Source organism: Lepisosteus oculatus, chromosome 3 (genome assembly GCF_040954835.1).
Source record: "Lepisosteus oculatus isolate fLepOcu1 chromosome 3, fLepOcu1.hap2, whole genome shotgun sequence".
NCBI classification, from domain to species: Eukaryota; Metazoa; Chordata; class Actinopteri; order Semionotiformes; family Lepisosteidae; genus Lepisosteus; species Lepisosteus oculatus.
This window is the reverse complement of record NC_090698.1, coordinates 30102504-30124422: the sequence shown is the minus strand read 5'-3', so window position 1 is coordinate 30124422 and position 21919 is coordinate 30102504. Positions and strand designations below refer to the sequence as shown.

The 21919-nt window shown below is 39.3% G+C and overlaps 1 protein-coding gene across 4 annotated transcripts in view; it reads right to left on the bottom strand.

Annotated features, from left to right (window-relative positions):
- Positions 1-21919, bottom strand: part of camk4 (calcium/calmodulin-dependent protein kinase IV) — a 165507-nt gene that overhangs the window by 12831 nt on the left and 130757 nt on the right. For all 4 annotated transcript variants that reach the window (XM_069187118.1, XM_069187117.1, XM_069187115.1 and 1 more), the window contains 2 exons: positions 14370-14460; positions 12890-12964 (listed from right to left, as the gene is read on the bottom strand). In XM_069187118.1, coding sequence (XP_069043219.1) covers positions 12890-12964; positions 14370-14460 — 166 coding nt within the window. The remainder of the gene's footprint in view (positions 1-12889; positions 12965-14369; positions 14461-21919) is intronic.

The following is a 21919-nucleotide window of genomic DNA, read 5'->3' as shown; positions in this document are numbered from 1 at the left end:
GGGAGTAGCAACCCAATCAACATTAATGGCACAGCAGTGGAAACTGTCAGCTGGTTCAGGTTCCTCTGCCTGCAGATCTCCACAGACTTGGCTTGGTCTCACAACACTAGCCAGTATGAAAAAGGCACAACTTGTACATTCTGCATTGCTTAAATGCTGTACAGGGAAGCAATTCCTCATGAACCTTTACCGCAGCACCATAGGTAGCATCCTCACTGCATTGCATCACTGTGTGGTACAGCAATACTATAATGCACAACAGAGATACACTACATAGGGTTGTGGCAACAGCACTGAGGATTATAAGAAGTGATTTACCATCAATCGTAAGATTCACACCATCTGGTGTTGCAGTAAAGCCCAATCCATTATTCTGAACCCAGACCACAAACTGTTCTCCTCCTGCACTCTGGCAAGCAGTACTGCACTATTAAAAGCAAGGACTTCTAGACTCAAGAATACCGATCCCACTGTAGTATGTATCCTCAACAGCTAACTGCAATGCCTCAGACTCAATACATGAGTCTGCTTGCACAGTCTACCATGTGTTTTTCTCAATACTACATATTTATTGTCCCACAACAACTAATTGTTCCTATAATTATTTATTATCCTTGTAATGTACTGTCTACATTACTGTTGTACTGTCTACCGAGAGATCAGTGCAATTACAAATTCCAATCTACATGTACATACAGTATGGCAATAAACTATTCTACTCTCCTACTTTACGCGACTGTGATGCCACCAGGTGCAGGTAACCACAGCCTCTATAGGCAAGCCCCTATCCAACAAACACACCCCAGATGCAAGTAAGGTTAATTACTGCTCTTTATTTTGAATAATGCAAGTACACAACCACCATTAAATAATTTAAAAAGTCAAGACTCCAAAGAAGGGCTTGGTGTTCTATCACTTCTTCACTCCAGTTAAATAAGCCAGGCAGGTAGTTGCTTATCAGCATTCACACAAAACCAGTACTTCTGTATTCAACAAATTCCTTGGTGGTTATTTAGTCTTCTGCCTCCCAGAGAGATCTTTTCTAGAATGTCGTATCAGGACTCAGTCCTGATCATTACAATACAGTTGTCTGATTCATAGTGGAGTTACTTTTCAAGCTCTCTCACAAACACAGCTTTTCATCTCCACTACAGCCCCCCTTTAATACACAGCATCCGCTACCTTCATTTTATTTGAGACTAGTCTGCCTTACTCCCGTTTCTGGTGTACCTCACAGCCTGTCTGACCCCTACATGAAGTTTCCTCTCCCTCACTCTGACCGGGTCTCTTCCTTTATTTTGTTTGCTCTCTCTGTCACCACCATTAGCTCTCTCTTTGTCTGCTTCACTCTTTCAGGCATTTTCCCTAAAACCATCTATTAAGCTTCCTTTGGTTTTCTGCCAAGCACCATGTATATAACTCTTACTGTATACTGTCCCTTTCTGGCTCTTCTCTCAGGCTTATATCTGTTAGAGAGAAGTTGAAACACCTGCACTTCATTTGAGCACCTGCTATAATTACGGTACAACCCACAGCCTGTCAGCTTCTCAGTAAGGTCATAAATGAGTTTAAAGTGCAGTACTTTAGGGAAAAAGCACCACCCTCCAGGGACACAGCCCATGGTTGCTTCATAATATACAATAGTTAATTTACCACCAGATCCAGCTGTGATCACATCATTAGACAATGAATATTCCACTAAAAGGCGATTGCCCTTAATTCATAGTGCAGATACATTTCCAGGCAAGAAAAAGGAGCATTGGAACTGATTATTGGGCATCTTCTAACAGTTTCTCAAATGGTAGGGATTCGATGGAGATTTTCTTTTGATTTTATTTTAACATTATTGATCTTAAATATTTGCTGTTTATTGTCTTTAAAATGCCAGTTTAAGGTGTAATGGAAAATTAAACTAATTGTCAATAACCCTAACCCTAACCCTGCAACTCACAACTGGCAACCCACTGAAGCTAAGCAGGTGTGAGCCTGGTCAGTACCTGGATGGGAGACCTCCTGGGAAAAACTAAGGCTGCTGCTGGAAGAGGTGCTAGTGGGGCCAGCAGGGGGCGCTCACCCTGTGGTCCATGTGGGTCCTAATGCCCCAGTATAGTGACGGGGACACTATAGTGTAAACAGGTGTCGTCCTTCGAATGAGATGTAAAACCGAGGTCCTGACTCTCTGTGGTCATTAAAAATCCCAGGGTGTTTCTCGAAAAGAATAACCCTGGTGTCATGGTCAAATTTCCCATTGGCCCTTACCAATCACAGCCTCCTAATAATCCCCATCTATGAATTGGTTACATTACTCTGCTCTCCTCCCCAATGATAACTGATGTGTGGTGAGTGTTCTGGCGCACTATGGCTGCTGTCGCATCATCCAGGTGGATGCTGCAGATTGGTGGTGGTGGAGGGGAGTCCCCATTACCTGTAAAGCGCTTTGAGTGGAGTCCAGAAAAGCACTATATAAGTGAAAGCAATTATTATTATTATTAAACACCAAAGATAAATATTTACAGTACTTTTGGACTACTTTATTTTAATATGGTTGCTTTGTTGTTTTTCGATATGTTTTCTTTTTCTTTTAAGTACAATGTGTTTAAAGCCAATATGTATATTGTATTTTTAAAAATTAAAATAAAAAATAGAATTGTCTGTTTTTTAAATATTATTTATACACAATTACCAATAATGATTTATATTATATGAAACTAAAAAACAATAATTCTATTTGTGTTGTACAGTATTGTGATGTATCTCATATGGAGTTCTGAAAGCAATGTGGTAACAATATCCTGTTTAAACAATGTAATCATAGTATTTAATTAAATTGGATGTTGCTACAATGTACACAACATGATAAGCACAGGAAAAGAAAAAAAACTATTGAGATAATATAGCCAGCAGCTACAGTATATCACCCTGCAATTCACAACTGGCCACCATCTGAAGCTAAGCAGGTGTGAGCCTGGCCAGTACGTGGATTGGAGACCACCTGGGAAAGCTAAGGTTGCTGCTGGAAAAGGTGTTAGTAGAAGAGAGCACTTGCCCTGTGATCTGTGTGGGTCCTAATATCCAAGTATAGTGACAAGGACACTATACTGTAACATATCCAAGTGAGGTATGAGGATCATATGCAGACAAAGGAGAGGGAAGATACTGAAACAGGCATACAATCAAAAATGTCAGGCAAGTTTGTGGTCAAAAGGCAAAAAGAAGTTCAGAAGCCGAATAATAATGAGACAGGTGTACAATCCCAAACTTTATGCAAGTTCCTGTCAAAATGCAAATTGCAAAAAGAAGTATCGCAAGAGGAGTTCAAACAAAGGTGAGGTAGGAGCTATCTAGGAGATGAATCAATACCAAACAGCGAGAAGTGAGTTTAGATGGTTTAAATAGCGCTGCGTGCCGCATGGTAGAGTGTGTGCTGATGGATTAACATGTGCGGCGGTGCTTGTTATTATTAAGCCGCTGCTGGCACTGGTCAGCTCTCTTGTGGATTGATCTCCGCTGGCTGTTGGTCAAGACAGTATCCCCGCGCTTCCCCCTGTGAGGGGGCTCCTCACAGGCGGCTCCCAACCCCAGAGACAGCAGATCAGGATAGTCCCTGTGAAAATCATTGATTGTCATTGGCTCTAAAAATCCTTCTCCGGAACCCAAGATCTCTCTTTGGGGCCATAACCCTCCCAGTCAGCTAGATACTGAAGGGTACAATGGTGCCAGCTAGAGTCCAGGATCTTATGGACCGTATATGTCGGGCGCCCCTGAATAAAGCACTGGGGTGGCTGGTGATGTTTGGGAGCCGTGAGGGGCGAACGGTGGAAGGGTTTCAGGAGGAAGATGTGGAAGGACGGGTGGATTCTGAAGGTGGGGGGAAGCGCGAGACGAAAAGTGACTGAGGTGATCCGGGACAGAATCTGGAAGGGGCCGATGTACCCACTGTAGGATCGAGCTTCTTGGAAGGCAGACGTAGAGATAGTTTCCAAGTGGACAGCCAGAAAAACTGTCCTCACCAAAAATGAGAGGCTGGTCTGCGATGCCGGTTAGCGAATTCGGCCTGGTGCTGGCCCGACGTGGTGAGGGCTGTCCTAGCCATTCCCAGGTCCTCTGCACCTTGGAAATATATTATAGCACCGAAGGCACGCCGTATCCGGAGGGGTGTCAGGGATGAGAGTGGGTTGATATCCTAATGAACAGAGGAAGGGAGAGAGACTTGTGGAAGAGGAGGTAAGTGAGTTGTGGGCATACTCTTCCCAGGGAAGCAGTGATGACAAGTCATCCTGGGAAATGGAGGTGAAGGCTCCCAGAAAGGTAAGGAGGCTTTGGTTAGTCCTTTACACCTGTCCATTGGCCTCAGGATGATATCCAGATATCAAATATACATGGGTCAGTGAATCGCCACCATGATTCTGTTGGACGAGATGATTGGATTAGGTGTGTAGTCCAGGTCTGGGGAGTCATGGAGCCTGGAGAGTGCGTCAGCTCTCCCATTCTTGGAGCCGGGCATATAGGTGACAACAAAATTTGAAACAGGAAAAGAAAAGTGACCAACGGGCCTGAAGCAAGTTGAGGCATTTGGCAGATTGAATGTAGGACAGGCTCTTGCGGTCCCTGATAATAACAAAGGGGTGGTGAGCCCCCTCCAACCAATGTCTCCATTCCTCGAGAGCCAGCTTAATAGCGAGGAGTTCACGATTATCTACATCATAATTAATTTCAGTGGGAGAGAGCTTCTTAGAAAAGAAAGCACAGGAATGTAAAATGTGCCCTTCTACATGGCGCTGGGAGAGGACTGCACCAACCCTATAGGCAGAAGTGTTAACCTCAACAATGAAAGGCCGGGAGGGATCCGGGTGACGGAGGAGTGGAGCCGAGCCAAAAAGTTGCTTCAGGTGTAAGAATGCCTTGTTAGCCTCCGGGTTCCATTTACCAAGGCCGGGTCTGTTGCGGGTCAAGGCTGTGATGGATGCCACGATTGAGCTAAAGTTCTGAATGAATTGCCTGTAAAAGTTGGCAAAGCCTAGGAATCGTTGGATCTGCTTCAAATTGCGAGGAACTGGCCAGTCATTAATAGCTGCAACCTTAGCTGAGTCCATCTCCACTCCAAGGGGAGAAATGATGCAGCCCAGAAAGTGAATCTTAGAAGCATGAAAAACACACTTTTCGAGCTTAGCGTAGAGTTTATTGTCAATGAGTCTGGACAACACCTCCTGGACGTGACGGACATGTTCCTGAGGGTTGGTGGAAAAAATGAGGATGTCGTCAAGATACACCAAAAAAGAATTTCTGATAATGCCCCTAAAAATGTCATTCATTAACAACTGGAAGACCGCCGGGGCATTAACGAGGCCAAAGGGCATAACTGGATATTAATAATGCCTGATTGTGCCTCATAAAGGCAGTCTTCCACTCATCCCCTTCACGTATCCTGATTAAATTGTAAGCCCCCCGTAGGTCTAATTTCCAGAGGATGGAAGCTCCGCGTAAGGACTCCAGAGCAGCTTGGATTAAAAGCAGGGGGTAGCGATGTTTAACTGTAATGGAATTCAGTGGCGTGAGCACCAGATGGTCCTTCTGTTCCTTCAGGAGAACAAGAGGCAAGCCAGGGCTTCGGGGTTCCAGGCAGACTCTGTGGCGAGGGTTTGGAATTCCGCCACATAATCTTGCAGTGATCTGTCACCCTGGTGAAGGGAAGACAGCTGAAGGTGAGTCAGGTCCTAGTTGGTTTGAGAAAAACGTACCTTGAGTCGGTCAGCAAAAAGATGAAAGTTAGAGAACTGCGAATCTCCCCTAGCCAGCAACACTTGCTACCCAATCCAATGCCTTGCCTGTGAGCAAGGAAAAGGCGAGTCCGATCTGCTCCCGGGAAGTAGGAAAACGCTCTGGATGCAGCTGGAAAACCAAGGAGCATTGAGCAATAAAGCCTCTGCAGCCTGCAGGGTTGCCGTCATATTGTTCCTGGAGAACAAATGGTAAGGTTGGGGGAGTGGTTGACGGGCCACAGGGGTCAGTGCAGGTGCTTGGGCAAAAGGCGTTGCAGGAGTCAGTGCGGGAGCCAGAGAGACGGGGGGGGATGCGAAAGCCAGGCGACGTGATTAGTGAGATGTTGGAGTGACGATAGAAGCTGGGTGAGGGCTTGGGAATGGTGTTTGAGGAGGGAGCAAAAAGCTTGAGTGTCTGCGGGATCCATCTTGCATAAACTGTAAGATATCCCAATGAGGAATGATGATCCTTTGCAGATAAAGGAGAGGGAAGATAGTGAAACAGGCGTACAATCGAAAACATCACGTGAGTTCGTGGTCGAAAGGCAAAAGGTTCAGAAGCCGAATAATAGTGAGACAGGTGTACAATCCCAAACGTTAGGTGAGTTCATGGTCACAATGCAAAAGGAAGTTCAGTGGCCAGGAGAAGTATTGCAAGAGGGGTTCAAACAAAGGTGAGGTAGGAGCTCTCTTTGAGAGCAATCAATACCGAGCATCAAGAAGCGAGTTTAGATGGTTTAGCGCTGTGTGCCGCACGGTAGAGCGTTTGCTGATGGATTAACGTACGGCGGTGCTTGTTATTATTAACTCGCTGCTGGCACCGGTTAGCTCTCTTGTGGGTTGATCTCTGTTGGCTGGTGGTCACGACATACTGTATAGTGTAAAAAAAAAGGCAAAGTCTTTTAGATGAGACATAAAACGGAGGTCCTGACTCTCCATGGTGGTTAAAAATCTCAGAGCATTTCTTGAAGAGGATACGGGTGTTACACCAGTGTCCTGGACAATTTTCCTCCTAGGTTTACCAATCATGTCCTCCTAATAATCCCCATCAGTATGAATTGGCTTTATTACTCTGTTCTTCTCCGCACTGAGAGCTGAAGTGTGATGAGCATACCAGCGCACTTTGGCTGCCATCACATCATCCAGATGGGTGCTACACATTGAAGTTGTGTAGGGGGGAAGCCATCACCTGTAAGGTGTTTTGATTTCATAAAAGCAGTATGTAAGTCTAAGGATTTATTCTTCTTCTTCTTGTTCTTCTTCTTCTTCTTCTTCTTCTTCTTCTTCTTCTTCTTCTTCTTCTTCTTCTTCTTCTTCTTCTTCTTATTATTATTATTATTATTATAATACATTTAATATTTGACTGATTTGTCTAACAGCCACATGCAGCTGTGGTAGGATTCATTACATCACCTGGTAGCATTACACAATAGTGCAGTCCTGCATGTGATTGTTAAACATAAAAAATAAAAACAAAACTTTGCAGAACAGTTGAACAAAAACCCTTGTTGTTAGCTGTCATCAATTCCATTTCTATGTGACTAGTATGTCACTATGTCAGTTTCAAACAAACCTAAATTAAACATTTGTCACGATAGTAATCCTTCCGCTCTGGCTCTTTCACATTCACATTTTAGTTATGTGCACCTGCCTCCAATTCTGCCCCTCCTTATTTAAGCCGGGCGCTCTTGCTACTCGTAGCTCTGCATTGGAAGATGGATGCCTGGAGGCCAGCCTACCACCAAGTCGCCCAATGTCTGCGGCTTGAGGGCATAGGCCTCCTGTCAGCATCATGACCCTGCTGAGTCTGGGGTTCAGAGCTCCTGGCCTCATGATCCTGTTTTTATTCCCCATCCCTGTACCGGATCCCATTCCAGTAACTGTGTCTTGTTTATGTCACGGATGGATCTACCGGATTTGGACCTTGGACTTCGCCTTGGATTTCCCCTTGGACTGCCTTGGAGTGGTTCGCCATGGCCATGCTCCCCATGCACCAGTTCACTTTCGTCACGCCCCCCTGTTTGTTAGCCTGCCAAGATCCTCGTTGTCTCCTCCCCGTTGTCCTTTTCCACTTTCTTCCAGATTATACCGTCTACGCAGGGTCCTGAACTACGCATCATAACTACATTGAAATACAGTAAGCTCTGTTCACAACCTTAAAAGTAATGTGCTTGGCTGAGGGTCATGATGATATGATTCTAGTTGAAATAATGGTTCTGACTGCAAAACTGCACAGAATTTGCAGCATCATTCATTGTTTTATTCACTGTAAAAACACTGGACTAGTTGCAGTCTGAATCCATTTAAGAAAAATATCTAGTTCAATACATTTCCCCAAGGGAAGCTTTTCACACTGATATTAATTTTCTTAGTGCTACTTCAGGCTATTTTGTGCACTCATATGTGTGCAACTGCTCTTACAATTAGCCTTCAGGTATGAGCATCCTATTTAAAATTCTAGCAGATTGTTGACATATTGAATGATTAATGCTGGCATGATGTTTCTTTAGTACCATCCATTTCACCAGTCTCCTGGTTGTGTTTGTCAATATCACTGGCCTGGCAGTTTTAGTTCGACATTGATGTATCTGGTTGTATCTCATGAGATTACCAGCAGTTGCTTAGTGTTTACCCAAATGATCAGATATCCTGTAGATGGGTATATCTCTTATGAAACACAGAACAGCCATTCTCCACTCTAAATATGACAATTCAGGGTTTTCCTTTTGGTATATAACTGAATGTCCATATTTGTTGCAAGGCTTAATTAAGCTCAGAGAAAATTTTACCTTTTAGTTAAAGGTTGGATATTCCTTTATACTTTATTTAATTCAGAAACAGGACTGTTTAATAAATAATTAAAAAACATAAACATGATATAAGAATGGGCAACTTGAGCCCTCAAGGACCTGAGGGTTTTCTGCTTATATCTTAATTTCTTGAACTAATTATTTGAATAATAAGCCATGTCTTTTGCTTTGAAGCTATTCATCAGTTGCCTATTGAAAGACATAAAACTTAAAGGACTCTGATGACACTGAAAGAAATATTGTGTGAAGCTCAGGTTCAAATGAAATTGTCCCCTGTGGCTCTCAGTGGACACAACTTGTAAAAGTCTTGTTATGGATTCGGTAAGAGGGACCGAACCAGTGAGTGAACCCACTTGCAGGAGCGAACAAAGCCCATTTCTTTGGAAGACTGTAACCAAGAATTCTAAGGAGTTAGTTTACATTTGGTCAAGTATTGGTGTAATTGTGTACTTTCAAATGGGTAAGGGCTGCTTTGTTTTGTTACAAAACCGTGAGGCGTTGGGCTAGCCAGCCTTGCTGTGAATTTATAACATTATCAATGACACCTAGATCCTGAAGATGACTTAAAAACTATGCCTGCATTATGCAAGTAATCATTATCTATGTATTTCTCACATGAGTGTTGAAGTGTGATCTAAATGCCCAACAACTGGAAATCTGCAAAATTAGACAAAAAATAAGAAAATATTTTGGGGTTCCAAAATTGTTTTTGAAAATTGTCACAACCATAGGCGGTAAAATGTAAGCACCATTAATGTTAATGGTCAAACATTTGTTGGAGTGAGCTATTCATTAAAAATATTTTTAGTTTTACTTTATTAATTTTTACTTTGTTTATAAGTATGTGTATGTGTACAGTATATACTGTAACAAATGTGTCTGTTGTTGTTATATTTTCCTTCCCCTTTTTAAAAACAAATAATAAACCGTTGTTAACATCAGTTACAGGTACATCCAAACAAAGTTGCCGATAAGTAGATTTATGTGACTTCTGTACATATACATTTTGGTTTTTGCAATGCTTAAATACTTAAGTAAATATGAAACTCTAGATTCAACCTAAATATGTAACAGAATATAACCTTAAAGTGAGCATCAAAGACCAGAAAATAAATTAATTAAAGGTATTTTAATACCAAACTAACATCAAGAAAACTACTGTCCTATTATATACCCTTGTTCTCCATCAGTAGCATTTTTCTGTCTCCATAGCTACAAAAGTCCTTATAACAAACACTTACACCTTATAATTTATAGTCAAGATCTCGAGTTTTTTCCTCAAACCAAACAACAGCTTGTTATCTGCTCAATCTAATTAGGTACCACTTTCTTTGCACTGGACTCAAGTCAACACTATTAAATTAACCAATGTTAAAATAGAAATGGCTTTTCCAATAATAGTGGCTTCAGGTTAACAGAATGAACATATAGTCAATTCTCCAACAAGCAAGTAAAAAGTAATTGTAAAGACTGAATAAATAAGGACCTACGTACTGTATGTAATAGATTATTATCAGCCTAATTGTGAATATAGCAGCATGTATGTTTTGACTTGTTAATCCCTTTGAGTTCAGTAGTATCATTTGAATGTATACATTAATACAGAAGCTTGGAGCTGGATAAATACAATTCTCTGAGCCTGCACTCTGCGTTTTCTTTGATCTGATGAAATATCTCAGATTTTTCTGATAATCTTTCACTTTCTTGTACTCCTAAAATTGATGTGACATTTCCTTAGTGAGCAGCCTGAAGCAGCTTGCAACAACAGGAAGAATTTCATTTCAAACATGATGGTTAGATGAGTAGTCCTGAACAAAAGGCAAATTCCATGAGACATGCTAATAAAGGTGGGATTGTTTCAAGGCACAAACAAAAGAAATAGATCTTAAAGGAAGTGGGAGATCAAAGGAAATATAGATTATATTTCAAAATGTTAAAGTCATTGTAATGGAAAGTGTAAAGCACAGGGCAACCTTCAGACTTTCTGTTACAAGAAAGGAACAAGAAATGCAGGGAGCTATTCAGCCCACCACAGCAGTTCATTTGTTAAAAAGAAAGCTAAGAATTAAAAAAATAACCCTCACACAATTTCTCACCAGGAGCCCAGTCCCTAGATTGACCTAGATTACTTAATGCAAGACACCAATGTTATAAAAATAATAAATAGAAAATAAAAAGCAGTGTCACTCTCAGTCTCAGTGCATGCATCTATTTTGCTCAGGGACTCTGAATGCCAGGATTACACTATTTCTTTGAAGATAAAGATGAGAGGACTCACTGAGAACCCAGAGAGTTGTCATTAAGTGGGACCTGAATTGACAATGATTACACTAAGTTCGTATACTGTATATAAACCAAACCTAAACTACAGTAAATGAAACCCAGAATGTGTCAGAATGTGACTCTCACCCTTCACCAATTATCTAATTAATTAACTCATACACCACTTGTGAATCTCTGTACAAGGCCTAAAATGACTTCTAGTGGCAGGTCAATTGAAACTAATATGCCCAATCCAGCTGGCCTACCACATTCCACCCCACCTATGCTCTCACCCAACAGGGACATTAACCACCTGCCACATTGACGGCAGGTTGAATAGAAACTCTGCCCTGGACACTGGGATAATGGCGTCATTGCCCTGGCTGCAACATCCACCTTCTCTCACCTTCCCTTGTGCAATCACCACTGCTTTTCTACAGCCCTTAGTGTGTTTAGTCAGAATGGAGATAGTATGTTGTCGCCTCGTGGGACTTAATGCCAACTTCTCTGGAGAGTCTAGCCAGGACAAAAACAGCTACCTGTCATTGTCCCCTGAGACCTGGAGCTTGATCTCCCTCAGCTTCTGGGATTTGTGCCTCTCTTTTTCCTTTCCCTTTTCTACCAGAGCCAATGTACCCCCTAAACAGGGCTCCCTCAGGTTTCTAGGCAATTTTAGGCCATTTGAGTACACTGGCCCTTCTCTACGGAGGGAATTGCAAGTGGGGACATCCCTCTGTCCATGGCACATCGAGGGCTGTTGTGCTACCTAAGTCTCCCAATAACCCTGATGGTCCCCCATCAAGCTTTCCCTCTCAGCCACTTCTTTACTATTCACACTATGCCTATAAAGTTATTTGAGCTCCTCTTTTAACATCTCTTTCAGACCTTGTGTCTCCATGGCAGGCTGTCTGAGAAACTCTTGTACTTTTTGTCTGAATTTGAGGAGGCAGTGCCCTCTGTGCACAGGGTGAAAAGCAACTGAAAGATTTCCTTCATTTCAACATGCCACTGGGTCCACTGCAGCTCTGCAACCTCCTTCATGGCCTGAATTGAGCTCAGCTTGTCTATACTCCTCACAAAAAGACATCTGTGGACCTCACTGACATTCTGTTTCTTGATAATTGCTCTAAATTGGAGCATTTTCTTCATTCTCTTATTTTCTTCCTGCTGACTATTTTGCAGCAGGACTACGGTAGAAAGAATCTCTCCTCCAGTTGGTTTCTTTGAGCAAGTGCCTGCTCCAGATGGGCTTGCAAAAAAGGAGGTTGGACACTTCCTGCTTGGATATTTTCAGCAAGTCTGAAGGGTGCTGACACTGCTCCAAGAGTGTTCCAGCTAATTGCCCATCTCCTTCAAATGGCTTTGCAATGAGCTTTCACTCTTAGCCTGAATTTTCAGCAGCTGGCTGATCTGCATCTTGGAGATCAGATTCCAGTGCCAGCTCCTGCTATAGTACTTCCATTTCAGTCTTCTTCCGATTTTCCCCTGTTTGGACTTTCACCCAGTAGAGCTTAGCTTTGCTCTTCAAAGCTGATGACCAACTGGGGTTGGGTTGCACTTCTCCTGTCCTTCTCCTGGTTCTCCATTTGAGACTGCTTACCCCTCTTCTTCTTGGTCTTCTTTATCTCCCCTGAGCTGGAGACTTCTGGCACTGCCTCAACCATTCCTGAGCAAGCTGCTCTATTGCTCTATTGCTCTATTGATGGTGACTTTACTATTGATGATTGCCTTGAGGTGACTTGGTCTCCGTCTCCAACATTGAGATCTCACAAAGAAGTTTCATTTGATAAACAGGAAATTTTATATCCTTTATGTTTTTCTTTATTAGTTTGACATTAAACCTCATTACCTGTACCCAATTAACTATATCAATAAGGAGATGATTTAGTGCTCATGCAACAGTGAGAGACAGAAGAGTGTATCATTCATGATGGATCAATTAATAAAAAGGGTGCCTTAAACATTTTTATATTCACACTTAATTTTTCTAATAACACACGTGTGGAAATAGTGATATATTTCTTTTGATGTTCACTATACTTAAAACTGTTGACTCACCACAATATCCTGGAGTCCCACAGACAGTCTTCATTGTGACCTGGTCATCCACAATTTTTGACAGGCCAAAATCAGCTGGGAAAACAAACATTACATTGTAAACACTAAGGGATTTCACTCAGACTATTGTTTTCAGGCAGTTTTCTCAGTTTTAATTTTATGTTATTATGAATTAGACAGCTTGTATACAAGTTAACATCATAACGTCCACCAGGAGAAGTTGCTTTCTGATAACGGATGGATGAATGGATACAATTTTAACAAACTTTAAGGAAAAACATAATCCTTTACAGTATATGCTCTAAAATAATTAATGACTTTGAATTTCCTGGCATAAAACCTGGTCTGTATTAGAAAGAGGGGTGCTCAGGCCAAACATCAGATGTTTTCCAGTTCTGTTAATGTAAAGTAATGTTTAAAAAAAAAGAGTGAATGCTCCCCTACTTTTGTTTTGGATTCAGATTTTGTCTTGATACAGTACTTGAAACTTGTAGTGTTTATATAAAAATATGTTGGTATAAATGTTACTAAAACACAAAAAAAAAACTTGACACTGCAGCAGAATAGTTGTCTCTCTGAGCTATCCTTGGTGTTTTAAGATTTTGGAGAGAGGCTTAGAGAGACAGTGCAGGCATTCATACACAAGTGTTACAGATCTAATGCAGCAAACTCCTGTTAGGTTCCTTTATAAATAGCTAAAAATAGCAGGAAACAGTCTATCAGTTAACAAGTCTTTTGGTTAGACCAGTTTTCTAACAACAAGAGTTGGCACCAAAGCAAGTAATGAAGGTTCAGCGCTTGCCCATTGACTTTGGCTGTATTAAAAACTACATGGCTATTTTGGAAAGACATTTCCCAGCAGTTAGGGAACAGGTTATTTTAGGTCTGTGAAGGAAGAAATTAGGTTCTCTCTCTCAATGAATAAATTTAGCTACTACTGGAGACATTACTCTCTAAGCGCCAGTTTTCTCCATTGGGAAAGGAGTTTGGAGCTTTTTGGTGGATGGAATAACTTCATCCTTCAGTTAGAGCTGAAGTAACCACGTTAGTTTTGACAAAATTGGAAACAGAGAAGGTAAATTGGAAAATGGACCAAATTAGGGAGGGAAGGTGATTCTATTACATCAGAGCTGGTTACCTCAGCCCTAGCCCTGAGATTCTGTTTAGAAGTATAAACAGAAAAACGAACCATCTATTGGGTTGTTGTGCCTTAGACATCTAATCCCAAATCAAACCTAATCACTGCAACACAGTGGACATATAACACATACACTTGCCGCTAAATACTAATATAATTTTTATCTTTTCTTCCCAAAAATGTTTTTAGAAATCAAAAGACAATGTCATAAACAAAATTTAGAATGCCACCTTACACCTAACTGATCATGAATATGAGCTTGAGTTTGAACCAAGTTTACCTGAATCAATAAATACATCCCAGAGTCTTATGGCAGCTCAGTAAGGATTATCAGTACCATACCTATTTTGAGAGGAGCGTCTGGAGCTGAAGTGGCATACAAGAGGTTTTCAGGCTTGAGGTCTCGATGGACAACTCCATTTTCATGTAGGTACTGTACAGAGAGAAGATGGAAGACATGTATGAAATTTACACATAACACTGCTACTTTCAAATCACTATCATAACAAATAAAAATAGACTGTGGGAAATTTATTAAAAAAGGGTCTTTGTATCAATATAATTAGGAAATTATACAGTTATATTTGTTTTTATAATTTATTTTTTATGTAGTCATTCCTGCATATGATCAAAACTCATTAGGTATGCTTTTCTTTCAGAGATTTAACAATAAAGCTATATACCCCAACATACTGTCCTCAAAGGGGGAACCAATAACTTCCAGTTGGAAGAGGTTTCTTTTGAGTGGAATGTATCAAATGGGCTAACAATTGTTTATTTCACCAGAGAGAACTGCATTCATAATGGAATATTTCTGTGAATACAAAAGTAAAAAGCTTCTCAATAAAAATGATCAAAATATTAGTAAAATATTTCAAAAGTAACCTCCAATCTTTGATTGTCCTACATTTCCAGTTATCTCTTAAAATAGATTAAAGCTCTTTGGACCGATTACTAAACATAAATCAAGTTAGACAGTATTTAGGCCCTTGTTATTTTTTACAAGATCAATGGCAAACTATAATTAACCCATTAAAACATAATCCAGGCCCTTCATTAGCACTGCAGGCACACTGGCTTCATGTGGCAGTCGATCCTCCTTCTGCTCTTTTACTGGGCACTGTTACACACCAAATCTTGGCTTTAGGAATACACACTAGTTTTACAAACAGGATAGGTTTTTCTACATTATAAAGACAATCCCCATGAGCCTTTGAAGAACTTCTGAGTAAATGTGACTCTAGTCTGAACTCAGATAAGAGCAAATAGTTTTCCTATCACTCTGCTAGGGACGCACTGACATCTCTTCATAAAAGAATTTCAATGAACATGCTCTAACTTTTTTTTCTGAGAATGCTTTTTGAAATTTCAAACCTGCCAAAGAAAAAAAACTATAAACTTTTAAAGTATATTAAAGTACTGAAAGGAGTTTGTGCAAATACCACCCTCAGTTTTATACACACTGTACAGCCCATAACTTTTGACTTTCTCCTTCAGCTGCCTACAGTAGCTCAGGTACTTAAAACAGGAATGTATTGTCATATTTAACTTGAAAATGTCAATCTCACTGCTACACCTCTTGTTTCTGATAAATTCTTTTTTTCTACTACACCTCATTCATAATTTAAATACTAGAGACCCTTAATACACTGTTCTATGATTTATTAAAAACATAAATATTTACAGTAAACATATACTTAACAAAGTAAACATAAACATAAACAAAATATTTTACATGGGAATAATAAGAAAGAGTAGTGTACTGACAAATTGAATACTGGCAAGATTCTAAAATTTTATTTTCAGTTCCACTGTAACGAACAGTTCTTTCGGGACCCTATGCGGATGACACAATCTGGCTTAAAGTGAGAAAACACGGGGGGAAAAGTCATGCAGGAGAGGGGAATGAAGACAGGGGCGTGTCCTTGGTGTGTTGGTATACGGGGAAGGTGTGGCCTAGGCAAACAATCCAAAGAATAAGTCCATAAGCGAATCCAAAAAACGGGCGAAAGTCCATGGCCAGGTGATCCATCCAAAAGGAAGGATTAAAAACAGGAACCGGGTCGGAACCGGCGAGGGGAACAGGAATAGAAACTTTAAAACATAATGGAGCCAGGCGCAACCAGGTCCCGGGTTTGCACGATATGGGAATCAGATGCAGAGCTTGGATTAATGTCAGCGCCTGGCTTTTAAGGGGGCTAGAACAAGGAACAGGTGCGGGGAATGAGGCAAACAAGGAAGAGCCGGAGCACCCTTAAGGGGCAGGGACTACAATCGTGACATCTACTGTAATATCCAAAAAAGGGAAATTCATTAATGGGATTGATGTTCTTAATATTTCTGGGATCAATAAAAATACAGACTTTCAGGCAGGCCCTTTCTCTACCATGGGCACCTACAGACAGTTAGCTGAACATGTAAGACATGTAAAATAATATACTGTATCAAGGTTATGGCACATATTGGATACACAAATCACCATATGCTATTTTTTGTCTCTGTTTAATGGTCTTGGAACAAATTAGAATTCTAATGTCACATACGCTGATTTAGTTCAGGATCCATTACACTAACTACTTGATAAATAATTAGTCTGAATTTAAAAATAAAGCATTGTGCCAACCAACAATGCCAGAATATCAATTTTTAATGAACCATTGTGCTCCCTACCTTTCTAAGAAAAGAAAACAAAATGCTGAATGAGGTTACACATATATTGATAACGAGTTTCTTTAGAAAAAGTATTACTGAATTAAAGGAATCATTGATTAACAGGAGTCAACAAAGTTTTGAAAATGAACTATAAATGGTGTATCATGAAGTAAAGGATCATGATACAGAACATCCATATTCAATGAAATTTCTCATTCTAGCTAAACTAATTTTTAAAAATATTAAAATATATATGTATGTCTTATTGGTACTGCCTTACAACTCTCATGTGCTGAATTCAGACTTGGATGCCTTCTGCGTGAAGTTTGCATGTCCCCCACATGCTCATGTGGTTTATTGCAGTGTGCTGATACATCCTGATACAGCATTTAAAATCTGTCAGATTAAGACAATGGATGTCTTCAAAATGAACAGAGAAACATGACTCAGAGGACACAAATGGATGTGCATTTAAAAGTGAGAGGAACTACAGTAGAACTTCTTTACTAGGGTAGTAGGAATATGGAATATTCTACCCAGCCATGTGGTTAGGGTGGTACAGTATGTTGGCTTCATTCAAGTAATAGATGGATAAGATCATTGGATCAATTATCTACTGTACTAGCTACCAAATGAATTGAATGATTTGGAAAGATCTAAATCTTTCTTAAGTTCTTAAGTCTTTCCACCTCCCAAAGACATGCATATTAGATTTTAGAAACTAATCTCTTTTGTCAGTTCATGGTGATTTCATATTTGAGGGCTTTATCCCCAGTCTAGCACTAGGTACAAGGCTACAGGAAAAATAAACAAAATGAGCATGATTAAACAAAGGGTTTCCTCTCATAGACAGAAATACCCTAAAATGTGTGATTGGAATCAATTCTGTACCTATGAAAGGATAGCGACTCTTCTCCCCAGTGACACTGAAATGTGGACTGCATGATCAAGCTTAAAACTCTGATCCTAAAACAGTGCTCAGTGATGAGTAATGCTGCATTTTAATAACACCATCAATCTCATAGAAGGAAATAATCCACTAAATAATCTGCTTTAAAAATCAAAAATGGTATGTGCAATCCACAAAATTAAATTTACTCCCAGTAGCTCGAATATTGAATAGGTGATATTGATATTGATTGCAATGTTTGATGTGAACATTTGTATGATCATATGTAATTGTGATGCATTCTTTGAATGCAATTTTTTTCAATTTTCTGAAGTTGAATAAAAGTAAGCTTTTTAATAGATCTGTAAATACGGAAAGAAATATGTCCTATAAAGGCCAAAAATTAAAAAGTACTAGAAAAGTCTTTATCCTTGCAAGGATATACAGTACTGTACTGATTAAACAAAACCTTTTCACCTAAGTTTACTGTACTGTACATCTCCTACAAAGTCCCTCAATATTTACACTGAATAAATGCAGTACATTTGTTCTTTCAACACATATGTTAAATTCAATATGAGACCAGAAATAATTAAGGTTACATTTTTCATTAACTTTTTGTAGTGTGATGAATTTGCCAGGTGTCCATCCTGTTGGGAATTTTGACTCTTTGTGTTTGTATGTCTCGTAATGTTAAGCAGTTAGGATAGATAATTAAATTTTAACGCTTTATGTTAGCAACTTCAAAACACATTTCCATTTGAATTAAGAGCATGATTTGTATAGATAATATTTTATATACAATACTAATAATCTAGTAGTTCACTTGTCTATATATAACTTGTAAATAACCTGCCCATGTACTATTTATTATGGTTGTGTTAAACCACATTTCCTTAATTACTACAAGAAGAGCATGTTTCCTTGACTCTATAATAGCATGGGTGACACATTTATTGGTAATCTCTTACTTCTGAGACCACCTTACCGTGCAAATAAAACCAACAAATGATAAATATAGTATAGCTGAGACCAGAACTGTTTTTTTGTTTTTGAATTAATAGTAATTTGCCCTTTCACGACGCGCCGGTTGGAGTATTTCTGGGTCACATTTAATGGCAACGTCAGCTCAAATATTTGGTTCAAACCACCAAATGGAGACAGGCGTGCCGACAAGCAGACCCTGCTGATTTGGGGATTAACGCTAGGATGAGAGAGAGAGAGAGTAATTTGCCCTTTCAAAAATGAATTGTCTAAAATTAGTAAACATTATAAACAAATTATTTAAAAAAACTAATAAAAAGCATCCTAATTATATCTGGGATGAACATATTCACCAATGCTAGAATTTTATTTCTTTTATTTGCTAATGAATTATTTGTGCATGCTTATGGTATTTAAACTATGTTAGATTTACATTTTATATTTCTATTTTTAAAATTATTTCAAATATATATTTTTAAAATAGATTTGAAAAGTTAATGTTAGGTAGCTAAGGTATCAGGCACATTCCCTGGCTATTTCCTTACTAACTTTGCTATTAAATGTAAACTATTTTTACTTAATATTGCAGATGCTAAAAAGCTTGTTGATTAATTATTTGTAATACCTTGGTTATCTTCACCTGATATATTCAATAAGCAATATTTTAAACTATGGTATGGCTACCACATTGCAGAATTAAAATATATGAAATATTGCTATATCAATGGATTAATATTATTTTTATATGAAATATATTATAAAATATATTAAAGATGACAACAATATTTTTCACCAAAGCATGCCAAAGCCAAATATGCATCTCATACTGTTCACACACTAAACCATTTGACACCAGGTTTAAAATTAAATAACATTATAACTAAGGAGAGATTTTTCACTTCATACTTTTCCTCCAACCTCCCTGTTAGTTTCTCCTATAAAACTAATATAGACTGTCTACTCTTCTCTTACACTTGGAAAACAATTGTGCTGTTTTCCCAAAACATGTTGATCTGTAAAGCAGAGAGATTGCACATTAGTTTTAAACTGAAATGGCTGGCACTTCACTTTACCAAGCTATAAATCTGGAATTTTTCCAGAGTTTTAGAATGTGGTCTTAATTATTCAGTGCTACCTTTTGCAGGAAGATTTATTACCCAGTTAAATATTTAGTTTTCCCTTTAAGTATGCCATGTAAACACATCTCTAAATATGCTGATGTCTAATAAAAATAGATACTTTCATTTGTGTTTGGCTTCTTCCACTCCAGAACAACAGTATGTGATACATACTGTAAATGAATGGATAAATATATACAGTAGGTAGTGGGAGTAGTTTTATTGCAGATGGGATAAATAAATTATAAATGGGTGGATGCTGCACATTGGTGGTGTAGGAGGGGAGTCCCCATTTACCTGTAAAGCGCTTTAAGTGGAGTGTCCAGAAAAGTGTAAGCGGATGTCAGAAAGGACGAACCGTGGAATGGCAGGAGAGCATAAGAGACACTATGTGTAGCGGCGAGACAGGGGTAAGCCGTATAGAAACCTATGCCCTCAAGTAGCGGACGTGGAGCGACCTGGTGCTAGGCGGGTTTCAGGACATCCAAACATCAATGCTGAGACAAGGTGAATGAAAGACCCACAAATATATAGCCCAGGGAAAGAGAGAGACCGGAAGGACAGCAAAGCGGGAAACTAGGGACAGGACAGAGTAGGAGCGCCCTCTGGCTGCAGAGGGTGTGACAAAATGTTTATATATAATTATACTTATATATGTTTTCTATTTGAATTTGGTACCCTATACTGTCTTCCTGATGAGAGTATTATGAATTGAGAATGGAGTGGATGTGTGGAATCAGCTGTGATGTTCCTTGCCATTCTGAGAACTGTATTATGATGTAAAATCGCAAGGCTGAGGCTGCTGTTTCCCAATTATTATTCTCAGTTATTATGCCATTTTCACAATTCTGGACAGTTTGGTTTTACTCTTCAAGCCCAGGTTTCTATACCAAACTGTCATGTTAAATGCCAGGACGCTCTCAACATGAGATAGACATGTTGAGAGATAAACCAGTCTGTGCAATCATTTTCAAATGAGGTCAATATAGGTGATAGCCTTTGGTGCTATTGAGGAAAACATTACTGCTTAGTAATATACAGTATCTATGAAACCCTTGAAACAACAGCACTTAAAGTATATTTCTACAAGCCAATGTGAAAGGCTAGATTTAACAGCAGGACTACTCACAGTAGTAAATCCAGAGGCTGACCTGGGGAGTGTATCAGTGCTGCCAGGAATGTGTTAATGTTCAAGGAGGTCATATCCAATACTAACTTCGTAAAGTTTTCATTCTGACATTGTGTCATGTTCCAGACTGAAAACCTAACACTTCTTTATTTTGTTTTTGTGTTCACCTTTTTGTGACTCCATCTGATACCTACAGTATACTGAAAATATTTGATGAAATCCATAAATTCTGTGTGCCACGTCTGTCTTGTGCATCAGTATATTTGAGAGGAGAAGACAATAAAAGTCTCCTTTCTTATGAAAGGTTTTTTTGTTCATGTGTATGGTAACACAATTTGATCTAGCCTTACTAATTAAAAAATAAATGACTTAATGAAGTCTGAAGGGAAATATTTTCTGTTTTAAGAATCTCTGCAGAGCTGACATACATTCGGTGTCCTACCTTATCAAAAATGACAGAAGTCTGTAATTTGATGGTTATGGATGTAAAGAAATCACACTTTTTAATGATCCCTTGTCCCCATTCCTAATTCTGTCCTGCTGGTAGAGCACAACACTGGGAAGTTTTCTACACCTCTTACATGTCCAGGATACTTTGCAGGCTGGGGATTCAGTTGAGTTGACAAATAAGACTGTTAGGTTTTGATGGAAATTTATTTGTAAAGGGTACGTCTATTGTACCAGCTCTCTTATTCACTTTCCAGTGCTTACTTTAAAAAAAACACTTTGGCATTAAAAGGTGGTTTTTAATTACTTATGATTTACTATTATAGAGTTCAAATTCAATGATTGTGTTCATACATTAACACTCAGGATATACATGAGCTGTTTGATAAACAATAATTATTGTTAGACATTATGATTTAATAGAAAAGTAATAGGTTTATTCCATGCTGAAAAAAAGAAGAAAGAAAACACAATGTTTTGGCCGTGGAGCCTTCTTCAGGTGTAAGGGAGAAGAATAAGAAGATGACTCCACAGCCGAAATGTTGTGTTTTCTTTCTACTTTTTTTCAGCATGGAATAAACCTATTACTTGTTCCTTTGCAGCCTACGCATGCTGACACAGCTACCCACCTGAACTATTATGATTTAATGACTGCACTTCATTATCTTTGGCA